General features: G+C 44.1%; 1 protein-coding gene and 1 long non-coding RNA gene across 4 annotated transcripts in view; one reads left to right on the top strand and one right to left on the bottom strand.

Annotated features, from left to right (window-relative positions):
• The window catches only part of LOC148130344 (uncharacterized), a 469,114-nt gene that overhangs the window by 329,446 nt on the left and 122,910 nt on the right, over positions 1–16,758 (top strand). The gene's annotated exons all lie outside the window — the stretch shown is intronic.
• Positions 1–16,758, bottom strand: part of FCHSD2 (FCH and double SH3 domains 2) — a 179,300-nt gene that overhangs the window by 107,941 nt on the left and 54,601 nt on the right. For 2 of the 3 annotated variants that reach the window (XM_087965948.1, XM_087965949.1), the window contains one exon: positions 16,211–16,256. In XM_087965948.1, coding sequence (XP_087822074.1) covers positions 16,211–16,256 — 46 coding nt within the window. Of the gene's footprint in view, positions 1–16,210; positions 16,258–16,758 lie in introns of those variants that run through there. The other variant, XM_087965950.1, reaches the window with a different exon arrangement.

Raw genomic sequence — 16,758 nt, 5'->3', positions numbered from 1 at the left:
CACGCCCCCTACAGGCCTCTTAGGAAAGGGGTGAGGTCAATAGTAGACAGTCTAAGGTTAAAGTTTTTGGGGTTTGGGGAAGAAACTACAGAGTCAGGTAGAGCATTCCAGACATTGACCACTCGGTTGCTGAAGTCGTATTTCCTGCAATCAAGTTTGGTGTGGTTAACCTTGAGTTTGTATCTATTGTGTGCTCTTGTGTTGTTATGGTTGAAGCTGAAGTATTCATTGACAGGTAGGACATTGCAATGTATGATTTTATATACTATATTTAGATCGGACCGAAGACGGCGTAATTCAAGATTTTCTAGGTCTACAATTTCAAGTCTGGTGGCATAAGGTATTCTGCAACAAGCAGAGGAGTGGAGAACTCTTCTTGGGAAATATTTCTGGACTTTCTTAACTGTGTTAATATCAGATATGTAATGTGGGTTCCAGACTGATGAGCTGTATTCAAGTATTGGTCTAGCAAATGTTTTATATGCTCTAGTTAGTAGTGTGATATTACCAGAGAAAAAGCTACGTAGGGTTAGGTTAACAACTCTTAATGCCTTTTTGGCTACGTAGTTACAATGGGCTCTAGCACTTAGATCATTAGAGATGAGTACTCTATATATAGATAGATCTATCTATCAATAGATAGATAGATAGACAGACAGATATAGACAGACAGGTAGACAAAGACAGACATAGATACAAACATAGATAGATGATAGACAGACAGACGTACGTACGTACAGTTAGACAAAGACAGATAAATAGACATGAAGAGATACAGATATAGATAGATGGTAGACAGACAGACAGACAGACAGATACAGATACAGATATAAGATGATAGACAGGCAGGCAGGCAGAGGTAGAAGTAGACAGACAGACAAATACAAAGAGAGAGAGAGAGAGAGTGAGAGAGAGAGAGGATAGATAGATATAGACAGACAAAGACAGATAGATAGATACACATGATAGATGAGAGAGAGAGAGGGGGGGGATGGATGGGTAGATAGATAGATAGATAGATAGATAGATAGATAGATAGATAGATAGATAGATGATAGATGAGAGAGAGATAGAGACAGACAGACAGACAAGATAGATAGATACAGATACACATGATGTAGATAGATAGATAGATAGATAGATAGATAGATAGATAGATAGATAGATAGATAGATAGAGAAACAGATAGATATAGATCGATAGATAGATATACAGATATGATAGATAGATAGATAGATAGATAGATAGATAGATAGATAGATGATAGATAGATAGATAGATATAGAGACGACAGACAGACAGACAAAGATAGATAGATACAGATACACATGATGATAGATAGATAGATAGATAGATAGATAGATAGATAGATAGATAGATAGATAGATAGATAGATAGATGGACAGACAGATGCAACAGGTAAAAATTCCTAAGAAACTGACCCTATTTGGGTGTAGTTTTTCATCTCTATCTAATTTCCACGTCCGAGCTAATCTCCGGAAAAAAAAAATCACCTCGAGGATATTGGATTGGTTGGAGCCACATGCAATCTGGCGCTTGCAGAGAGGGAGCCTGTTGATACCATGAAAGGATTCCACACAGACTTCCAATCAAGCTTTTTCAAACAAATTTGGAATATGACTGTGGTGAGGCATGGGCCGCACAAGAGAAATGTGTGGTGTTTTTTTAAATGTAACTAAAAAGAGAACAGAAAAACCAGGGAACTCCTTAGAGGCTACAGCGTGAGTGTTGGGACAGAGCTGAGAATAAATTTATTTTTGATTTATTTATTAAGGGCATATGACAGTCATCTCTCACCCCAGTAGCGTGGCTCGAAAACTACACCCCACAAAGTTGCAGAAACTCTCATTACTTCCCCAATAGTTTGTTGTTGTTAGTCGCAAAGTCGTGTCCGACCAAGGACACCATTCCTCCAGGCCTTGCTGTCCTCTTACCATCCTCTGGAGTCCATTTAAGCTCACGCCGACGGCTTCAGGGACTCCAGCCAGCCCCCTCCTTCTCTGCCGTCCCTTTCTTCTTCTTCTTCTTTTGCCCTCCATCGTTCCCAGCATTCGGCTCTTCTCCAGCGAGTCCTTCCTTCCTTCCTTCTCATGAGGTGCCCAAAGTCTTTGAGATTCATCTTCAGGATCTGGCCTCCTAAAGAGCAGTCAAGGTTGGTCTCTTCTAGGACTGACCGGTTGGATGGCCTTGCGATCCAAGGGACTCACAAGAGTCTCCTCCTCCAGCACCAGAGTTCAAAGGCCTCCATTCTTCGGCACTCAGCCTTCCTTGTGGTCCCACTTTGACTCTACGCCCGTGAGGGTGAACTTACGACACGCATGCCAGAGATGGCACTCAGAGCCATTTGTGCCGGCACGCGAGCTGCGGGCAAACTTACCTCACTGAGCATGGGCGTGACTCACCACTGATTTTTGGCTAGTTTGAGGCCTTTTTCGGCCTCCCAAAGGCTTGAGGAAAGCTTCTGCAGGCTTTTGCAAGCTTTGTAGGCCGAAAACCAGGCTCGTTCGTCCACTTCCGATATTTTCTGAAAAACAGGAAGTGACCAAACGGGGCTAGTTTTCAGCCTGCAAAGCTTGCAGAAGCCTGCAGAAGCCTTCCTCGAGCCTTTGGGAGGCCAAAAATGGCCACAAACTGGCTGAAAATCAGCTGTGAGGCACAACACATTTAAGGGGGCAGCGGGGGGTAGGTGGGTGGGATTGCGCACGCATGCATAGGGGGTGTGAGTGGGAGCATTGCCTTCTGGGTGCTGGCACATGAGTGCGAGTATGCAAGTGCGCCCACAATTTTTTGGCACAGGAGCCCCAAAAAGGTTAGCCGCCACTGCTCTACGCCCTTTTGTTGGCAGGGGGATGTCTCTGCTTTTTCAGTGTGCTGTCTAGATTTGCCACAGCTTTCCTCCCCGGGAGCAAGCGTCTTTTGATTGGATCTTGGCTGCAGTCCCCATCTGCAGTGGAGCCCAGGAAAATAAAATCGGTCGCTCCCTCCATTTCTTCCCCCCATCTATTTGCCAGGAATTGAGAGGGCCGGATGCCATGATCTTAGTTTTCTTAACGAAGAAAATTGGGTATGCCTAATTTAATTCATTAAATTAGGCATACCCAATTCCTGCAACCGTTCTTCGTATATTTTTGTCCCCAGGCCTTTTAATCATCTTAGTTTCTCTTCTCTGCGCTTTTTCCAAAGTCTCAACCTTAGTTTTCTTAATGTTGAGTTTCAAGCCAACTTTTGCACTCCCCAATAGTTACAGAGATATTAATCAACACGACAACCTGCATTAGAATTATTTCATTATTGACTAAAACAAGGGGGCAGTGTTTAGGGGTATGGATTCTTCTTCTTTTTTCATGGTGTTTAGCAAATTTCTTGGGGACTTTAAATTATCCTGCGCAGAATCTACCCAACGTACACGTGTGACTTTTGGTCTTCATAGCAAGTCTGAAGATTTTTAGGTACAATCATAAGAGGCTGGAAGGGACCTTAAGAGGTTTTCTAGTCCAACCACCTGCACCAAGCAGGAGTCTTAAACAGGGTTACAACTTACAACAGTTCATTTACTGTTGGGAGGTTACAACGGCACTGAAAAAAAAGTGACACACGACCGTTTTTCACACTTATGACCGTTACATCCTTCCCCACGATTATGCGATCAAAATTCGGACGCTTGGTAACTGACTCATACTTATGACGGTCGCAGAGTCCCGGGGTCACATGATTCCCCCTTTTGCGACCTGCTGACGAGCAAACTCAAAGTGGGAAGCCAGATTCACTTCACAACAATTTAACAACGGCAGGGATTCACTTCACAATGGTGGCAAGAAAAGTCATTAAAAAGAAAAGAAAAAGAGAAGTTCACTTAACAAATATCTCACTGTGATGACCCAAAGGGGCGTGGCACAAAGGCAACACAGTCAGATAATCAGTGGGAGTCCCTTTCTTAGCTCCAACTTTGCCCCCAATGTCCTGGTTACCTTCTGGGCTGGAGAAAAACTCTCCCAGGAACAGCCTTGGACTGCAGGGAATCAAGTCCAAAACACGGTCAACAAAAACTGTAACTATAAGTCCAATCAAGGCAAAATGAGGTCATTAGTCCGGCAGGGCAGAAGCAAGAATTCCAGATGTGAAGGCACAGCAGTAATGCAACATAGTTAGGAGGATTCCAGGAATGCAGATAACCAAAGTCAACACAAGATAAACTCACATTTGTTCCCAGCAACTGCCGCACTCAGCATGCATCTCTTTTAAACTCTTATTCCCAGATGTGCCTAATGAAGGGAATCAGGGCCCTTTCCTCCCCCATAAGCCATGCAACTCACGTTGCTCCCTTCTCCGTTCCTCCCTGCGTGCCCTAGAATGAAGAGGGGATGGGCCTGGGTCTTCCTGTGAACTCCCCCTCTCCCTTGTTCTACCTCTCCCCTGCTCTGCCCAGCCGGACTTTGCTCTTCCCTAGTTTCCTCCACAGCCAACAGAGCCACGCTCCCACTCCCTGTCAGCCATTCGACTTCCTCCTTGGATTCAGACTCCGACAAGGGTATGACACTTGCTTAGCCACATAAATTTTGGGCTCCATTCTGGTCGAAAGTCGAGGACGATCCGTACCACCACCCTTGCCATTATTTTGATACTAAACCCGCTGTTGATGTGGCCTACCGATTGTGTCTTTTGTGATTTGTGTGTGTGTGTGGGGGGTGGGGGAGAACCTGCCAGAGGAACACTTCCAAGTCCAGGGCAAGCTTAAACAGCGCGGCGCAGGCTGTGTCTTGCTAACTTGGCAATTGCAACTCTGATCCCAGAACGACAAAAGCACCCATCTCACAGCCGGCGGCGGCGAAAAAAACAAAGCAGTAAAAATTTGGGATTCTCTGTTTTTTGTGGGCGCACAGACACACACACACACACACACACGCACACACACCTCTTTTCAGCAGAGTGATGCTTCTGGGCTGGTGGCCAATCAGATATTTAATTAAAGTCTATCCGCGTTCAATTCCCTCCCAGTAATGAGGTTAGCATTTCCAAGAGCCATTAAGCAAATTTCATTAGGCGACGGGTGTGTGTGTGTGTTGCAACGTTTGGATTGTGAATGGAGAGAGCCACACGGAGGGAATCTCTTTTGAATATCTTGGGGAACTGTCAAAGCTGCTTTGATGGATGGACAGAGCTGGGAAGTTTATTTTTCCGGACTTAAGGCATTCTTGGATGTCTGATTTTCTTACGAAGGAGAGGGGGGAAAAAAACCTTTATCCGAAAGAACCATCATTCCGGATTGACATTGGTACGACATGCATTCAAAAACCTGCTTTTATCTGTCAAACTACATGTGTAGTGGTCCTCGACTTACGACAGTGACCGTTGTAACTTACCATGTTTCCCCCAAAATAAAATCTGGACCCTTGGCAACTGACTCGTATTTATGACGGTTGCAACGTTAGGTGATTCCGTTTTGCAACCTTCTAACAATGGGGGGGCGGATTCCCTTAACAATCGTGCTACCATCTTAAGAATGGCAGGGATTCACTTAACGGCTGTGGCAAGGGAGGTCGTAGAATGGGGTGAAACCCACTTAACTCTCTTACTTACGATTGGAAATGTTGAGCTCGATTCTGAAGGAAAATAAGGGGGGGTGTATTCTGTCTCTGCCTACCAGCTTCCATCGGTATTCGTCTAGCTAGCGTCCTGTCAGTGTGTGAGAGTTGAGGGCTGTTTGGAAAGTGAAACAGTATTTGCTGTGTGAGCAAGAAGGAGACAGCAAGGAGCCCGAGCATGGCTTAGCTCAACTATTCTGTACTAAAGCTGCTTCGTGCTGTGAAACTGAAACTTCTCTGCTTGTGTTTTGCATTTGGAAGAGATTTCTTTCCAGGTGGGGAGGGGGAGTAGAACTCCTTAGCATCAGAGCGTGTTAATAATAATAACAATATAGGAAATACTCTAAATGCTCTGATGGTCATTTCGAGAAATCCTTTCTTAGTGAGCACCGAGAAGCCAAGAGGAACCTACGGGCCAAATTTCAAGTTTGTAGGCTTTACGGTTTCTGGAGATTTTGTGATGATGCATGAGAGTATTTTGTGTGTGTGTGTGTGTGTGTGTGTGTACATGTATATGTACATATGTACATATGTACAGTATATACATATACATACATACACACACACACACACACACACACACACACACATGGTATTCAGCTTTGTTCAGGTATTTTCCCACGTCATTATAGTTGTGCTTTTAAAGTTGTAGCAACATTTCGGCAGAATCTCATCTGCCATCATCAGGCTTCTGTATTGTGTTTGTCTGTGAGTCAGACTTTCACAGCCGTTACAATACAGAAGCCTGATGATGGCAGATGAGATTCTGCCGAAACGTTGCTACAACTTTAAAAGCACAACTATAATGACGTGGGAAAATACCTGAACAAAGCTGAATACACACACACACACACACACACACACACACACACACAGAGAGAGAGAGAGAGAGAGAGAGAGAGAGAGAGTCTGGGCAAAATGAGCTAAAACCTCATATCCACAACCTGGCTTTCACAAAACTGGCCAATATGCAATCCTCCCAAACATTATACTTTTGGTAAAAGGCTCCCAGTGTAGTCCTCAACTTACAACCAACCATTTAGTGACCAGTCAATGTTACAACGGTGCTGAAAAAGGAGCCTTACAACTGATCCTCGCCCTTACAACGGCTGCAGCCTCCCCAATGGTCACATCACTCCAAATTGGGTTGTTTGGCGAATGGCACGGGATTTATCATGGCCGCAGGAGCCTGGAGGACACGTGATCCCCTTTTGTGACCTTCCCAGCCGGCAGGTAATGTGTGAAGTCCATGGGGGGAAGCGGGATGCACTTAATGACCGTGTTTCTCTTAACATCTGCAGTGATGCGTTTAACAACGGTGGCAAAAAAAAAAAAAAAACTGTAAAATCTAGCAGGATGATTCTGGCTATCCAAGCCCCTTGAAAAGGATTTAAAAGGTAAGGCATAAATGTCAAATCCAGTCTGAACACTTGTCTGTTTTTGGCAAGTTAATTTTGCAAACTAAACTAAGACAATTTTAGAATTGGGTGTCATCATCCATCATCCTAAAATGACAACATTCTCTAATTTCTGGCAATTTTGGGCAGATTAACTTGCCAACTAAGACGATCCTTAGAATGGCCTAAAGCCAGAAGTTATATTAATTTTGCCCCCTAACTGTTTATTTACTGTCCCAAGGTTTGCAAAGGGCAGTATGGAAAAAAATATACCTCAGCATACAGATATCCACTGCCTACTAATCTCAACTCTCAAAAACCACCATTTATATATACGGAGTTGAACCAGCTGGTGTGACTCATTTTGAAATCTACCTTCAGGGTAGCTGCCTCTTATCTTATCTAATCAGTGGTTCTCCCAAATTACAGTGTTTTGTAGCAGCTCCGGATGCTACAACCGTCTACCACCTTGTCCAGAACACACAATCACAAAAAGTTCTGCTTAAACGCACCCTGGGGCCAGGAAACAGAGGCTTCTGTCCTAAAAACTGTCCTTTTTTTAAAAGGGTGAATGTAGTTCTAATGGCTGCACATGAAGTTCAACTAAATAGCATAGGGTTTCCTGCCTAAGCAGGGGGTTGGACTAGAAGACCTTCAAGGACCCTTCTGACTTTTCTATATTCGTCTCCTTCTATTCTATTCCATTCCATTCCACTCCACTCCATTCCAGTCCAGTCCAGTCTCTATTCCTAATTCTTATTTCTATTCCATTCCATTCCAGTCCAGTCCAGTCCAGTCCAGTCTCTATTCCTAATTCTTATTTCTATTCTATTCTATTCTATTCTATTCTATTCTATTCTATTCTATTCTATTCTATTCTAGTCTAGTCTAGTCTAGTCTAGTCTAGTCTAGTCTCTATTCCTAATTCTTATTTCTATTCTATTCTGTTCTGTTCTGTTCCACTCCACTCCTCCATTCTAGTCCTGAATGCCATCACTCTGCTAAACAAATAATTCCCTCAACACTGTCCAACTATTTACAAAGTCTGCACTACTATCACTATTAAACTTTTCATCACTTATCACCCATCCCCTCCCACCTGTGACTATACGACTGTAACTCTGTCGTTTGTATCCTTACAATTTATATTGACTGTTTCCTAGTAGGATTTGATTGTTGTACCCTATGACTATCATTAAGTGTTGTACCTGATGATTCTTGACTCTTGACAAAAGTATCTTTTCTTTTATGGACACTGAGAGCATTTGCACCAAGACAAACTCATTGTGTGTCCAATCACGCTTGGAAAGAATTCTATTCTATTCTATTCTGTTCCACTGGTTGGTTGTTCCCACTGTCAGAAAATTCCTCCTTATTTCCAGGTTGAATCTCTCCTTGATCAGTTTCTGTCCATTATTTGTCTGGCCTTTGGGTGCTTTAGAAAATAGCTTGACCCCTTCCTCCTCTCTGTGGCAGCCCCTCAAATATTGGAAGATGCTCTCCTGTCTCTCCTGGTCCTTCTCTTCCCTAGACTAGCCAGGCCCGGTTCCTGTAACCGTTCAATGTTTTAGTGTCTGGTCCCCCTAATCCTCTAAACATAATTCAGATGTTTACAAAAACTTATTTGAAAAAAAAAAATGCAGAGGGTTAATTCCTTCCTAAAGACCGAAGGGCTGTTTTCAACTTTGCTAAAACTTCAGTTGTGGTATCGCCACAGAGGAAATCAACTTTCGGCTTCTCCCTTGCAGCTGCTGCGGTCCTTGGTACCTCTCTGAGCGTGGTGGTTTTCTTGCAAAGTTTCATGACTCAATTAAGGAACATCATCAGTGCTAGACGGGAATGGAGTTTGCAAGGGGGGAGGAGGAGGAGGAGGAGGAGGAGGAGGAAGAAGAAGAAGAAGAAGAAGTGTGGGGTTCCTGATGCTCTCTCAGCTTGGTGGCTTCCTTGCAGACGTTTCATGACCCAACTAGGGAACATCATCAGTGCTAGACGGGAATGGAGTTTGCAAGGGAGAAGGAGGAGGAGGAGGAGGAGGAGGAGGAGGAGGAGGAGGAGGAGGAGGAGGAGGAGGGGAGGAGGAGGAGGAGGAGGAGGAGGAGGAGGAGGAGGAAGTGTGGGGTTCCTGATGCTCTCTCAGCTTGGTGGCTTCCTTGCAGACGTTTCTAGGGAACATCATCAGTGCTAGACGGGAGAGGAGGAGGAGGAGGAGGAGGAGGAGGAGGAGGAGGAGGAGGAGGAGGAGGAGGAGGAGGGAGGAGGAGGAGGAGGAGGATGGGGAGGAGGAATTGAGGAGTCCTTGGTGCCCTTCTGAGCGTGGTGGTTTTCTTGCAGACATTTCATGACCCAACTAGGGAATATCATCCGTGCCGGAAGGCAGCAGGGTTTCGCTTGCTGTTTATATACAAGCCGCTTGCCCTGTCTGTGTTGGTGGGAGTGTTTTTATAAACAACAACAACTGAGTCAATGCCAACGCTGAGAGGGCAAGGCACATGTAAACATGGCACATAGAGATACACAACATCTACACATCTCGAGAGACAATTTGAAAACCCACAAGGAAACAAACAAAGAAAGAGACACCCCCCCCCCTCAAACCCCCATCTCTTCTCACCAGCGATCAACACCCAGAGGAGCAGAAATTTACACAATCAAGATTAACACAATCAAGAAGTAAACAATACCGCAATGCCTTAATTGCAGCTCAGAGAAACCATCTCAATGAAACGGGTGGTACGCAAGCTTGATAAATAAATAAATAAACAAACAAACAAACAACAAACAAACAAACAATTAAAAAAAAATCAAACAGTAAACAAGAGCAAACAGTAAACAACTCCCAGAATTCCCCAGCCAGAATGGGCAGATTGAGAGCAGGGATGTCCATCTATGGCAACTTTAAGACCCGTGGACTTCAACTCCCAGAATTCCCCAGCCAGCAGCTGGGGAATTCTGGGAGTTGAAGTCCACAAATTGGATACTCCTGTCCTCAATCTTTAATTTTTATATATACTGGGGTGTTTTTTGTTATATGGTTTAACATTTTACTGTACATCGCCCAGAGTCCTTCTCTGAGACGGACTATTCAGAAATGTGAAAAAGAAATAAATATAATTTCTCCCTGCCGCCGCTGCTAGCAAATATTTGTCAGATTAGCGGTGTTTTTAATGACTTGGCACCTGGGCTGGGCTCCCTTGGCCAGGCTTCCATTTCCGTTCTTCCCCCCTTTTTTTTCCTTTCTCCGGGAGGTTTATGGGCAGAGCTGTTGGATAGAAGGTCTTTCATCAGCCTGCAGCGAAACAAGCCGGCTACTGTACATCCAGGACGTTACAGATGGAATCATCATTTACGGTGGATTTCATGGAAACTCTCCTCTCCTTTTTCCTTTCCCTTTCCTCTCTTTCCTTTCCTTTCCTTTCTTTTTTTTTCCTTTCCTTTCCCTTCCTTTCCCTTCTTTCTTTTCCTTTCTTTTCCTTTCCTTTCCTTTCCCTTCTCTCCTCCCTCCCCTCTTTCCTTTCCTTTTTTCTTTCCCTTCCCTTCCTTTCCCTTCTTTCTTTTCCTTTCCTTTCCTTTCCCTTCTCTCCTCCCTCCCTTTCCTTTCCTTTTTCTTTCCCTTCCCTTCCTTTCCCTTCTTTCTTTTCCTTTCTTTTCCTTTCCTTTCCTTCCCTTCTCCCCTCCCCTCCCCACTTTCCTTTCCTCCTTTTTCTTTCCCTTCTTTCCTTTCCTTTCCTCCCCTTTCTCCTCCCCTCCCCACTTTCCTTTCCTTTTTTCTTTCCTTCCCTTCCTTTCCCTTCTTTCTTTCCTTCCTTTCCTTCCCTTCTCTCCTCCCTCCCTTCTTTCCTTTCCTTTCCTTTTTCTTTCCCTTCCCTTCCTTTCCTTCTTTCTTTTCCTTTCTTTTCCTTCCTTTCCTTTCCTTCCCTTCTCTCCTCCCTCCCTCTTTCCTTTCCTTTTTCCTTTCCCTTCTTTCCTTTCCTTTCCCTCCCCTTCTGTCCTCCCTCCCCTCTTTCCTCTCCTGTCCTTTCTTCTCTTCTTTTCTCCTCTTTCCTTTAGGCCCTGAAAAAAAGTGAGTTACGGCTGGTTTTTCACACTTATGGCTGTTGCAGCATCCCTGTGGTCACATGATCAAAATCCAGACGCTTGGCAACTGACTCATAATTACAACGGTCGCAGCGTTGACACCCCCAGGGGGGGTGTCACCTGACCCACTTTTGCGACCTTCAGAGAAGCCAAGTCAAGGGAGGGGGAAGCCAGACCTGCTTAACAACCAGGTTCCTAAATCAACAGCTGCAGCGATTTACTTCACAAACGTGTCAAGGAAGTTTTCACCCCATGGGCCAAAACTCACTTAAACAATCGTCTCGCTTAGCAAACGGAAATGTTGGCCTCAACTGCGGCCGTTAAGTCGAGACCTACCTTTACTTCTTTAAAAACCTAGTTCTGTTTTCAACACCACGCTAATTTTTTTTAAAAAAAATACACCAAACTTTAAACAAAAACGGGACGTTCAAACAGCAAGCCTAAAGCGGATCCGCCAAAAAGTCCCTTCAAAGTTACTCTCTTCCACATAACAAAATATTTGCTGGACATCTGGAAAATAATAGTAATTATTATTATTATTACTATTATTTTTGGATGAATTAATTCCTTCTGAAGGTCAGAGGCCCCACTGTCTGACATTCTTTACAAGAAAAGGCGGGCAGCCTGGTAAAACAGGATATTCCAAAGACTTTGTTCCAAGTTTATCTTAAGAAATGTTCTTCAATTGTGTATACAGCTGAGCGGTACGGCTTAGGCTCCAACGAGAGATCCTTTCCAAAATGCCCAATAATTTAAAATTTTTACAGGCGGACAAACACACAAGGTCCAGAGTGAGAGATCAACAAATGTTGGTTTTGGATATATGACCAACAAACATTTTCTAAGCAATCCAAATTCTCAGGGCATGACTCAGGAGCTTTTTAAAAGAGAGTTTGGTGTTCAACCGATCTAGAATATTAATCCGTTTGCAATCCTGGTTCAGACAGCAAGCAAACGGGGGCAAAATCCTGGTTCTTTTACCCATTGTTTTAAATTCGGAATGACTGGATAAAACAATGCCTAAAGCAGGAGTCGCCAACCTTTCGGACCTCCGGGACCACCAAACTCATAATTTTAAATCCCGTGGACCACTAATATGAATTTTGACTGACGGTGGCTTGCTGATGTTTTCCCAAGGTCTCTGCAGAAAGCAGCAGAGACCCTGGGAAAATCCCCCACCACGTTTTCGTACCGATTGATTGTTCTTTATTTGGGATCGCAAGATACCGTCTCCAACTCCGTTCTCGGGGAGAGAGAGAGACTTTTGGCTTCATGCAAGGAAAGCAGCAGGAGCCGCAGAAGTCTTTCTTTCTCTCCCCCAAACTCCGCCAGAAATGAGTCTTTGCCGGCGAAGCCTCTTGGAGCAGGAGGCCTTGCAGGGTCCCAAAGACTCATTTCTGGTGGAGTTTGGGGAGAGAAAGAAAGACTTTGCTGCTTTCTTGCGTGCAGCCAAAAGTAGAAGAAAGAAGCGGAAAGAAGCAGCCCGGTGGCCAAACGAGGCTCGTGGGGTGTGTGGGGCAAGTTCCCCCCGTCCGCCTTTCCCCCTCCCTCACTCACACCTCGTGTTGTGCGCAATGCAAGCGACGCAAGCCTTGTGTTCTCGCGCAGCCTGGATTAATTGCTCTGGGGAGGACATGTCTCTGCGGACCACCAAAATTTTCTCATGGACCACCGGTGGTCCCTGGCCCACTGGTTTGGCGACCACTGGACGAAAAAGAACCTGATCAAATTTATTTTCCCTTTGATCCCAAATCTTGCAAATGGGTATTGCCACCTTTCAAGACAACCGAGTATGGATAATTCTCCGTCTTACAAATGCTCATTTAGTGATCGTTCGACGTTACAACGGCACGTAAAAAAAAAGTGACTTACAATCATTTGTTCACGCTTATGACCGATGCGGCATCCCTGTGGTTCACATGATTAAAATTTGGATGCTTGGCAGCTGGCACGTATGGGCAGTCTTCGACTTACAACAGTTCAAAATTTGGAGGCTCGGCAACTGACTCAGATTTATGACAAGGGTCACGCAATCCCCTTTTGCAGACCTTCTGACAAGCAAAGTCAATGGGGGAAGCCAGATTCACTTAACGACCGTATGACTAACTTAATAACTGCTGTGATTCACTTAACAACTGCGGCAAGGTAAGTCGTAAAATGGGGCAAAAGTAACTTAAAACCGTCTCGTTTAGCAAAGGAAACGTTGGGCTCATTAGCAGTCATAAGTCAAGGACTACCAATAGTCACCTTTCATTAAAACGGACAGACACGTCCTTCTAAAAATCAACAGGCTTCATCAAATTGTGCTTCCTGTCTAACAGGAAAGATCGTGAATGATGGATTATTATTATTATTTTACAAATCTTGAGCCAATGTTCAAACAAACGGATGACCTATTTGTCAAGGTTTGTGACTCCCAATATTCCCTTTCCGTTGTTTTTTCTCTCAGAAAAATAGAACGTATTTTTTTACTTACAACATAATCGTACGTTTCTTCTGTCTTAAGAGGGTTTAAAAAAAAAAGATTTTGAAAAAATTGACACTTGGCAGGCTGTTAGAAAGGAGGAGGAAAACCACAAAAGAAACACAACAGATTTGTCGGAAGGAAAGGCCTGCCTAGAAATTGCAAATTCTTGTTACAAAACAATCAAACGCCCTACAGAAATACTCTAGGCAGACAGCAGGAAAATACCCTTTTTTTCCTCTCTTAAGGGATCTGTATCAGCTAAAATTCACTTAAAGAACTGGGTATACTGGTATACCACTAAACGGTAACATTTATAATGCTTTGAAATACTGCATCCAGTTTTCATCACCACGAAATACAAAAGATGTTGAGACTTTAGAAGGAGAAGAGTGCAAAGAAGAGCAACAAAGAGGATTAATTCCCCATGCTGGCTCAGGGATTCTGGGAGTTAAAGTCCACAAGTAGTAAAAGGGCCATAATTCTCCATACTTGCTCAGGGATTCTGGGAGTTGAAGTCCTAAAAGGGCCATAATTCCCCATGTTGGCTGAGGGATTCTGGGAGTTGAAGTCCACAAGTCCTAAAAGGGCCATAATTCCCCATGTTGGCTCAGGGATTCTGGGAGTTGAAGTCCTAAAAGGACCATAATTCCCCATGTTGGCTGAGGGATTCTGGGAGTTGAAGTCCACAAGTAGTAAAAGGGCCATAATTCCCCATACTTGCTCAGGGATTCTGGGAGTTGAAGTCCTAAAAGGGCCATAATTCCCCATGTTGGCTGAGGGATTCTGGGAGTTGAAGTCCACAAGTCCTAAAAGGGCCATAATTCCCCATGCTGGCTCAGGGATTCTGGGAGCTGAAGTCCACAAGTCCTAAAAGGGCCATAATTTCCCATGCTGGCTCAGGGATTCTGGGAGTTGAAGTCCACAAGTCCTCAAAGGGCCATAATTCCCCATGCTGAAGTCCACAGGCCATAAAAGGGCCATAATTCCCCATGTTGGCTCAGGGATTCTGGGAGTTGAAGTCCACAGATCCAAAAAAGGACTATAGTTCGCCACCCCTGAACTAGACCAATGGTCTCCAAACTTCACAAAGTTGTGGACTACCAGAATTCCTCAGTCAACATGACTGGCTGAGGAATTCTGGGACTTCACACCCACAAATCCTAAAGTTTGGAAACCCCTGGTCTAGACCAAAGTCAGCGAAGCTCTCTGCCAGCTTTTGTACAGAGGGAACAATAATCTGTAATATTCTGGGCCATTTCAAGTAATATTCTGGGCCACAGTAAGTCCCTTTATGGCCCATCGTGAAAAACACTATACAGTTGCTTAACAGCGAGAAAGTTAAGAAAGGAATTTTGCTCAATTTGGAGACATCACCTTTTCAGGTAGTCCTCGACTTATAACCACAGTTGGGAATGGAATGTCCAGCGCTTAGGAAGATGGTTGATAAGGGAGGGAGCCGTGCCCAATTTTGCAACCTCTTTTGCCATGGCTGCTAAGTGAATCGTCCCAGTTGTTAAGTGAATCAACAGCCGTTAAGTGGATCTAGCTTTCCCCAATGGTCAGAGGCCAAGCTGGGAAGGTTGCCAATGGCGATCATGTCACACACACACACACACACACATCCAAGGTGCCTGAATTTTGACAAGGTGACCTTGGGGATACTGTGATTGTCGTAAGGGCGAGGACCAGGTTTCTGTCACTTTTTTTCGGTGTTGTTCTAACTTTAGTGAACGAAGGGCTGTAAGTCAAGGTTCTTCCAACATGGCAAGTTTAAGACTTGTGGACTTCAACTCCCAGAATTCCTGAGCTAACCTGACTGGAGGAGGAATTCTGGGAGTTGAAGTCCACAAGTCTTAAAGCTGTCAAGTTTGAAGACCTCTGCTCTACAGTATCTATCTTCTATCTCCATCCATCATCGTCTGTCTGTCTGTCTATCTGTCTGTCTATCTGTCTGTCTATCTATCTATCTAGTCTGTCTGTCTATATCTATCTATCTATCTATCTATCTATCTAATCCAAGGGTCTTCCATCTTGGCAAGTTTAAGACTTGTGGACTTCAACTCCCAGAATTCCTGAGCTAAGATGACTGGAGGAGGAATTCTGGGAGTTGAAGTCCATAAGTCTTAAAGCTGTCAAGTTTGAAGACCCTTGAACTACAGTGTCTATCTTCTATCTCCATCCATCATCGTCTGTCTATCTATCTATCTATCTATCTATCTATCTATCTATCTATCTATCTATCTATCTATCTTGTCTCTACCTTATCTACCTATCTTACCTTATCTATCTTATCTTATCTTATCTATCTATCTATCTATCTATCTATCTATCTATCTATCATCTATCTATCTATCTATCTATCTATCTATCTATCTATCTATCTATCTATCTAATCCAAGGGTCTTCCATCTTGGCAAGTTTAAGACTTGTGGACTTCAACTCCCAGAATTCCTGAGCTAACATGACTGGAGGAGGAATTCTGGGAGTTGAAGTCCATAAGTCTTAAAGCTGTCAAGTTTGAAGAGCCCTGCTGTAAGTCAAGGATTGCTGCCCAGGCCAATTAATGAATGTAATGCCAACAACACATTTTCTAAAGGCAGGGAAGTCTACAATGAAGAGAAGGCAAAAATAAACCCTTCAACAATCAGCCGCAATATTTTGTTCCTTACCTGTGCATACTCTCTCTCAATCGCTGCTTTCTTTTGGCTGAATGTCCTATAGCAAAGATAAGAGGGGGAGGGGGAAATGTCGTTAAAAATCACGGGCAAAAGCCGGAAAATCGAAAACACAATCAAGTCCATCTTAAGTCCCAGTTAGATCCCTGCAAAATTGGCTCGGACGGAAATAAGAAATGGAGGAAGGAGAAAAACAGCTCACTGGTTCAGCAGCAGCTGCCTAGCAACCATCGAACACCCCGTGGATGAGTTTGGGAACTCCTTCCCCCTCGTGCCCCCCCAAAAAAAGAGTCAGCTCCAATCTCTGGTTTTAAGCAGGTGTGTCTAAATAGGTAACAAATTAAATCGATTTCAAATGACGAGAACTCTCCAGAGAGGCCAAAGCTCAGGCTCCAAATTCAGGCACACGGCTGACTTTCTGAGTTGATCCCCAGAAACTACCCTTATTTGTGAAGCCCTAGTATAGATATTTTGTACCGACAGAAGAAAATATGTAGCTCAGGGTTGAAATCTGGGCTCCTGTGTGCTCTCTGAACTTGGTT

Source organism: Notechis scutatus, chromosome 5, assembly GCF_049901735.1.
Source record: "Notechis scutatus isolate UNSWTSFEM ecotype Mainland chromosome 5, rNotScu1.2, whole genome shotgun sequence".
In the NCBI taxonomy this organism is placed as follows: domain Eukaryota; kingdom Metazoa; phylum Chordata; class Lepidosauria; order Squamata; family Elapidae; genus Notechis; species Notechis scutatus.
Note: the sequence above shows the minus strand (reverse complement) of the source record. Positions and strands in the feature narration are given on the sequence as shown.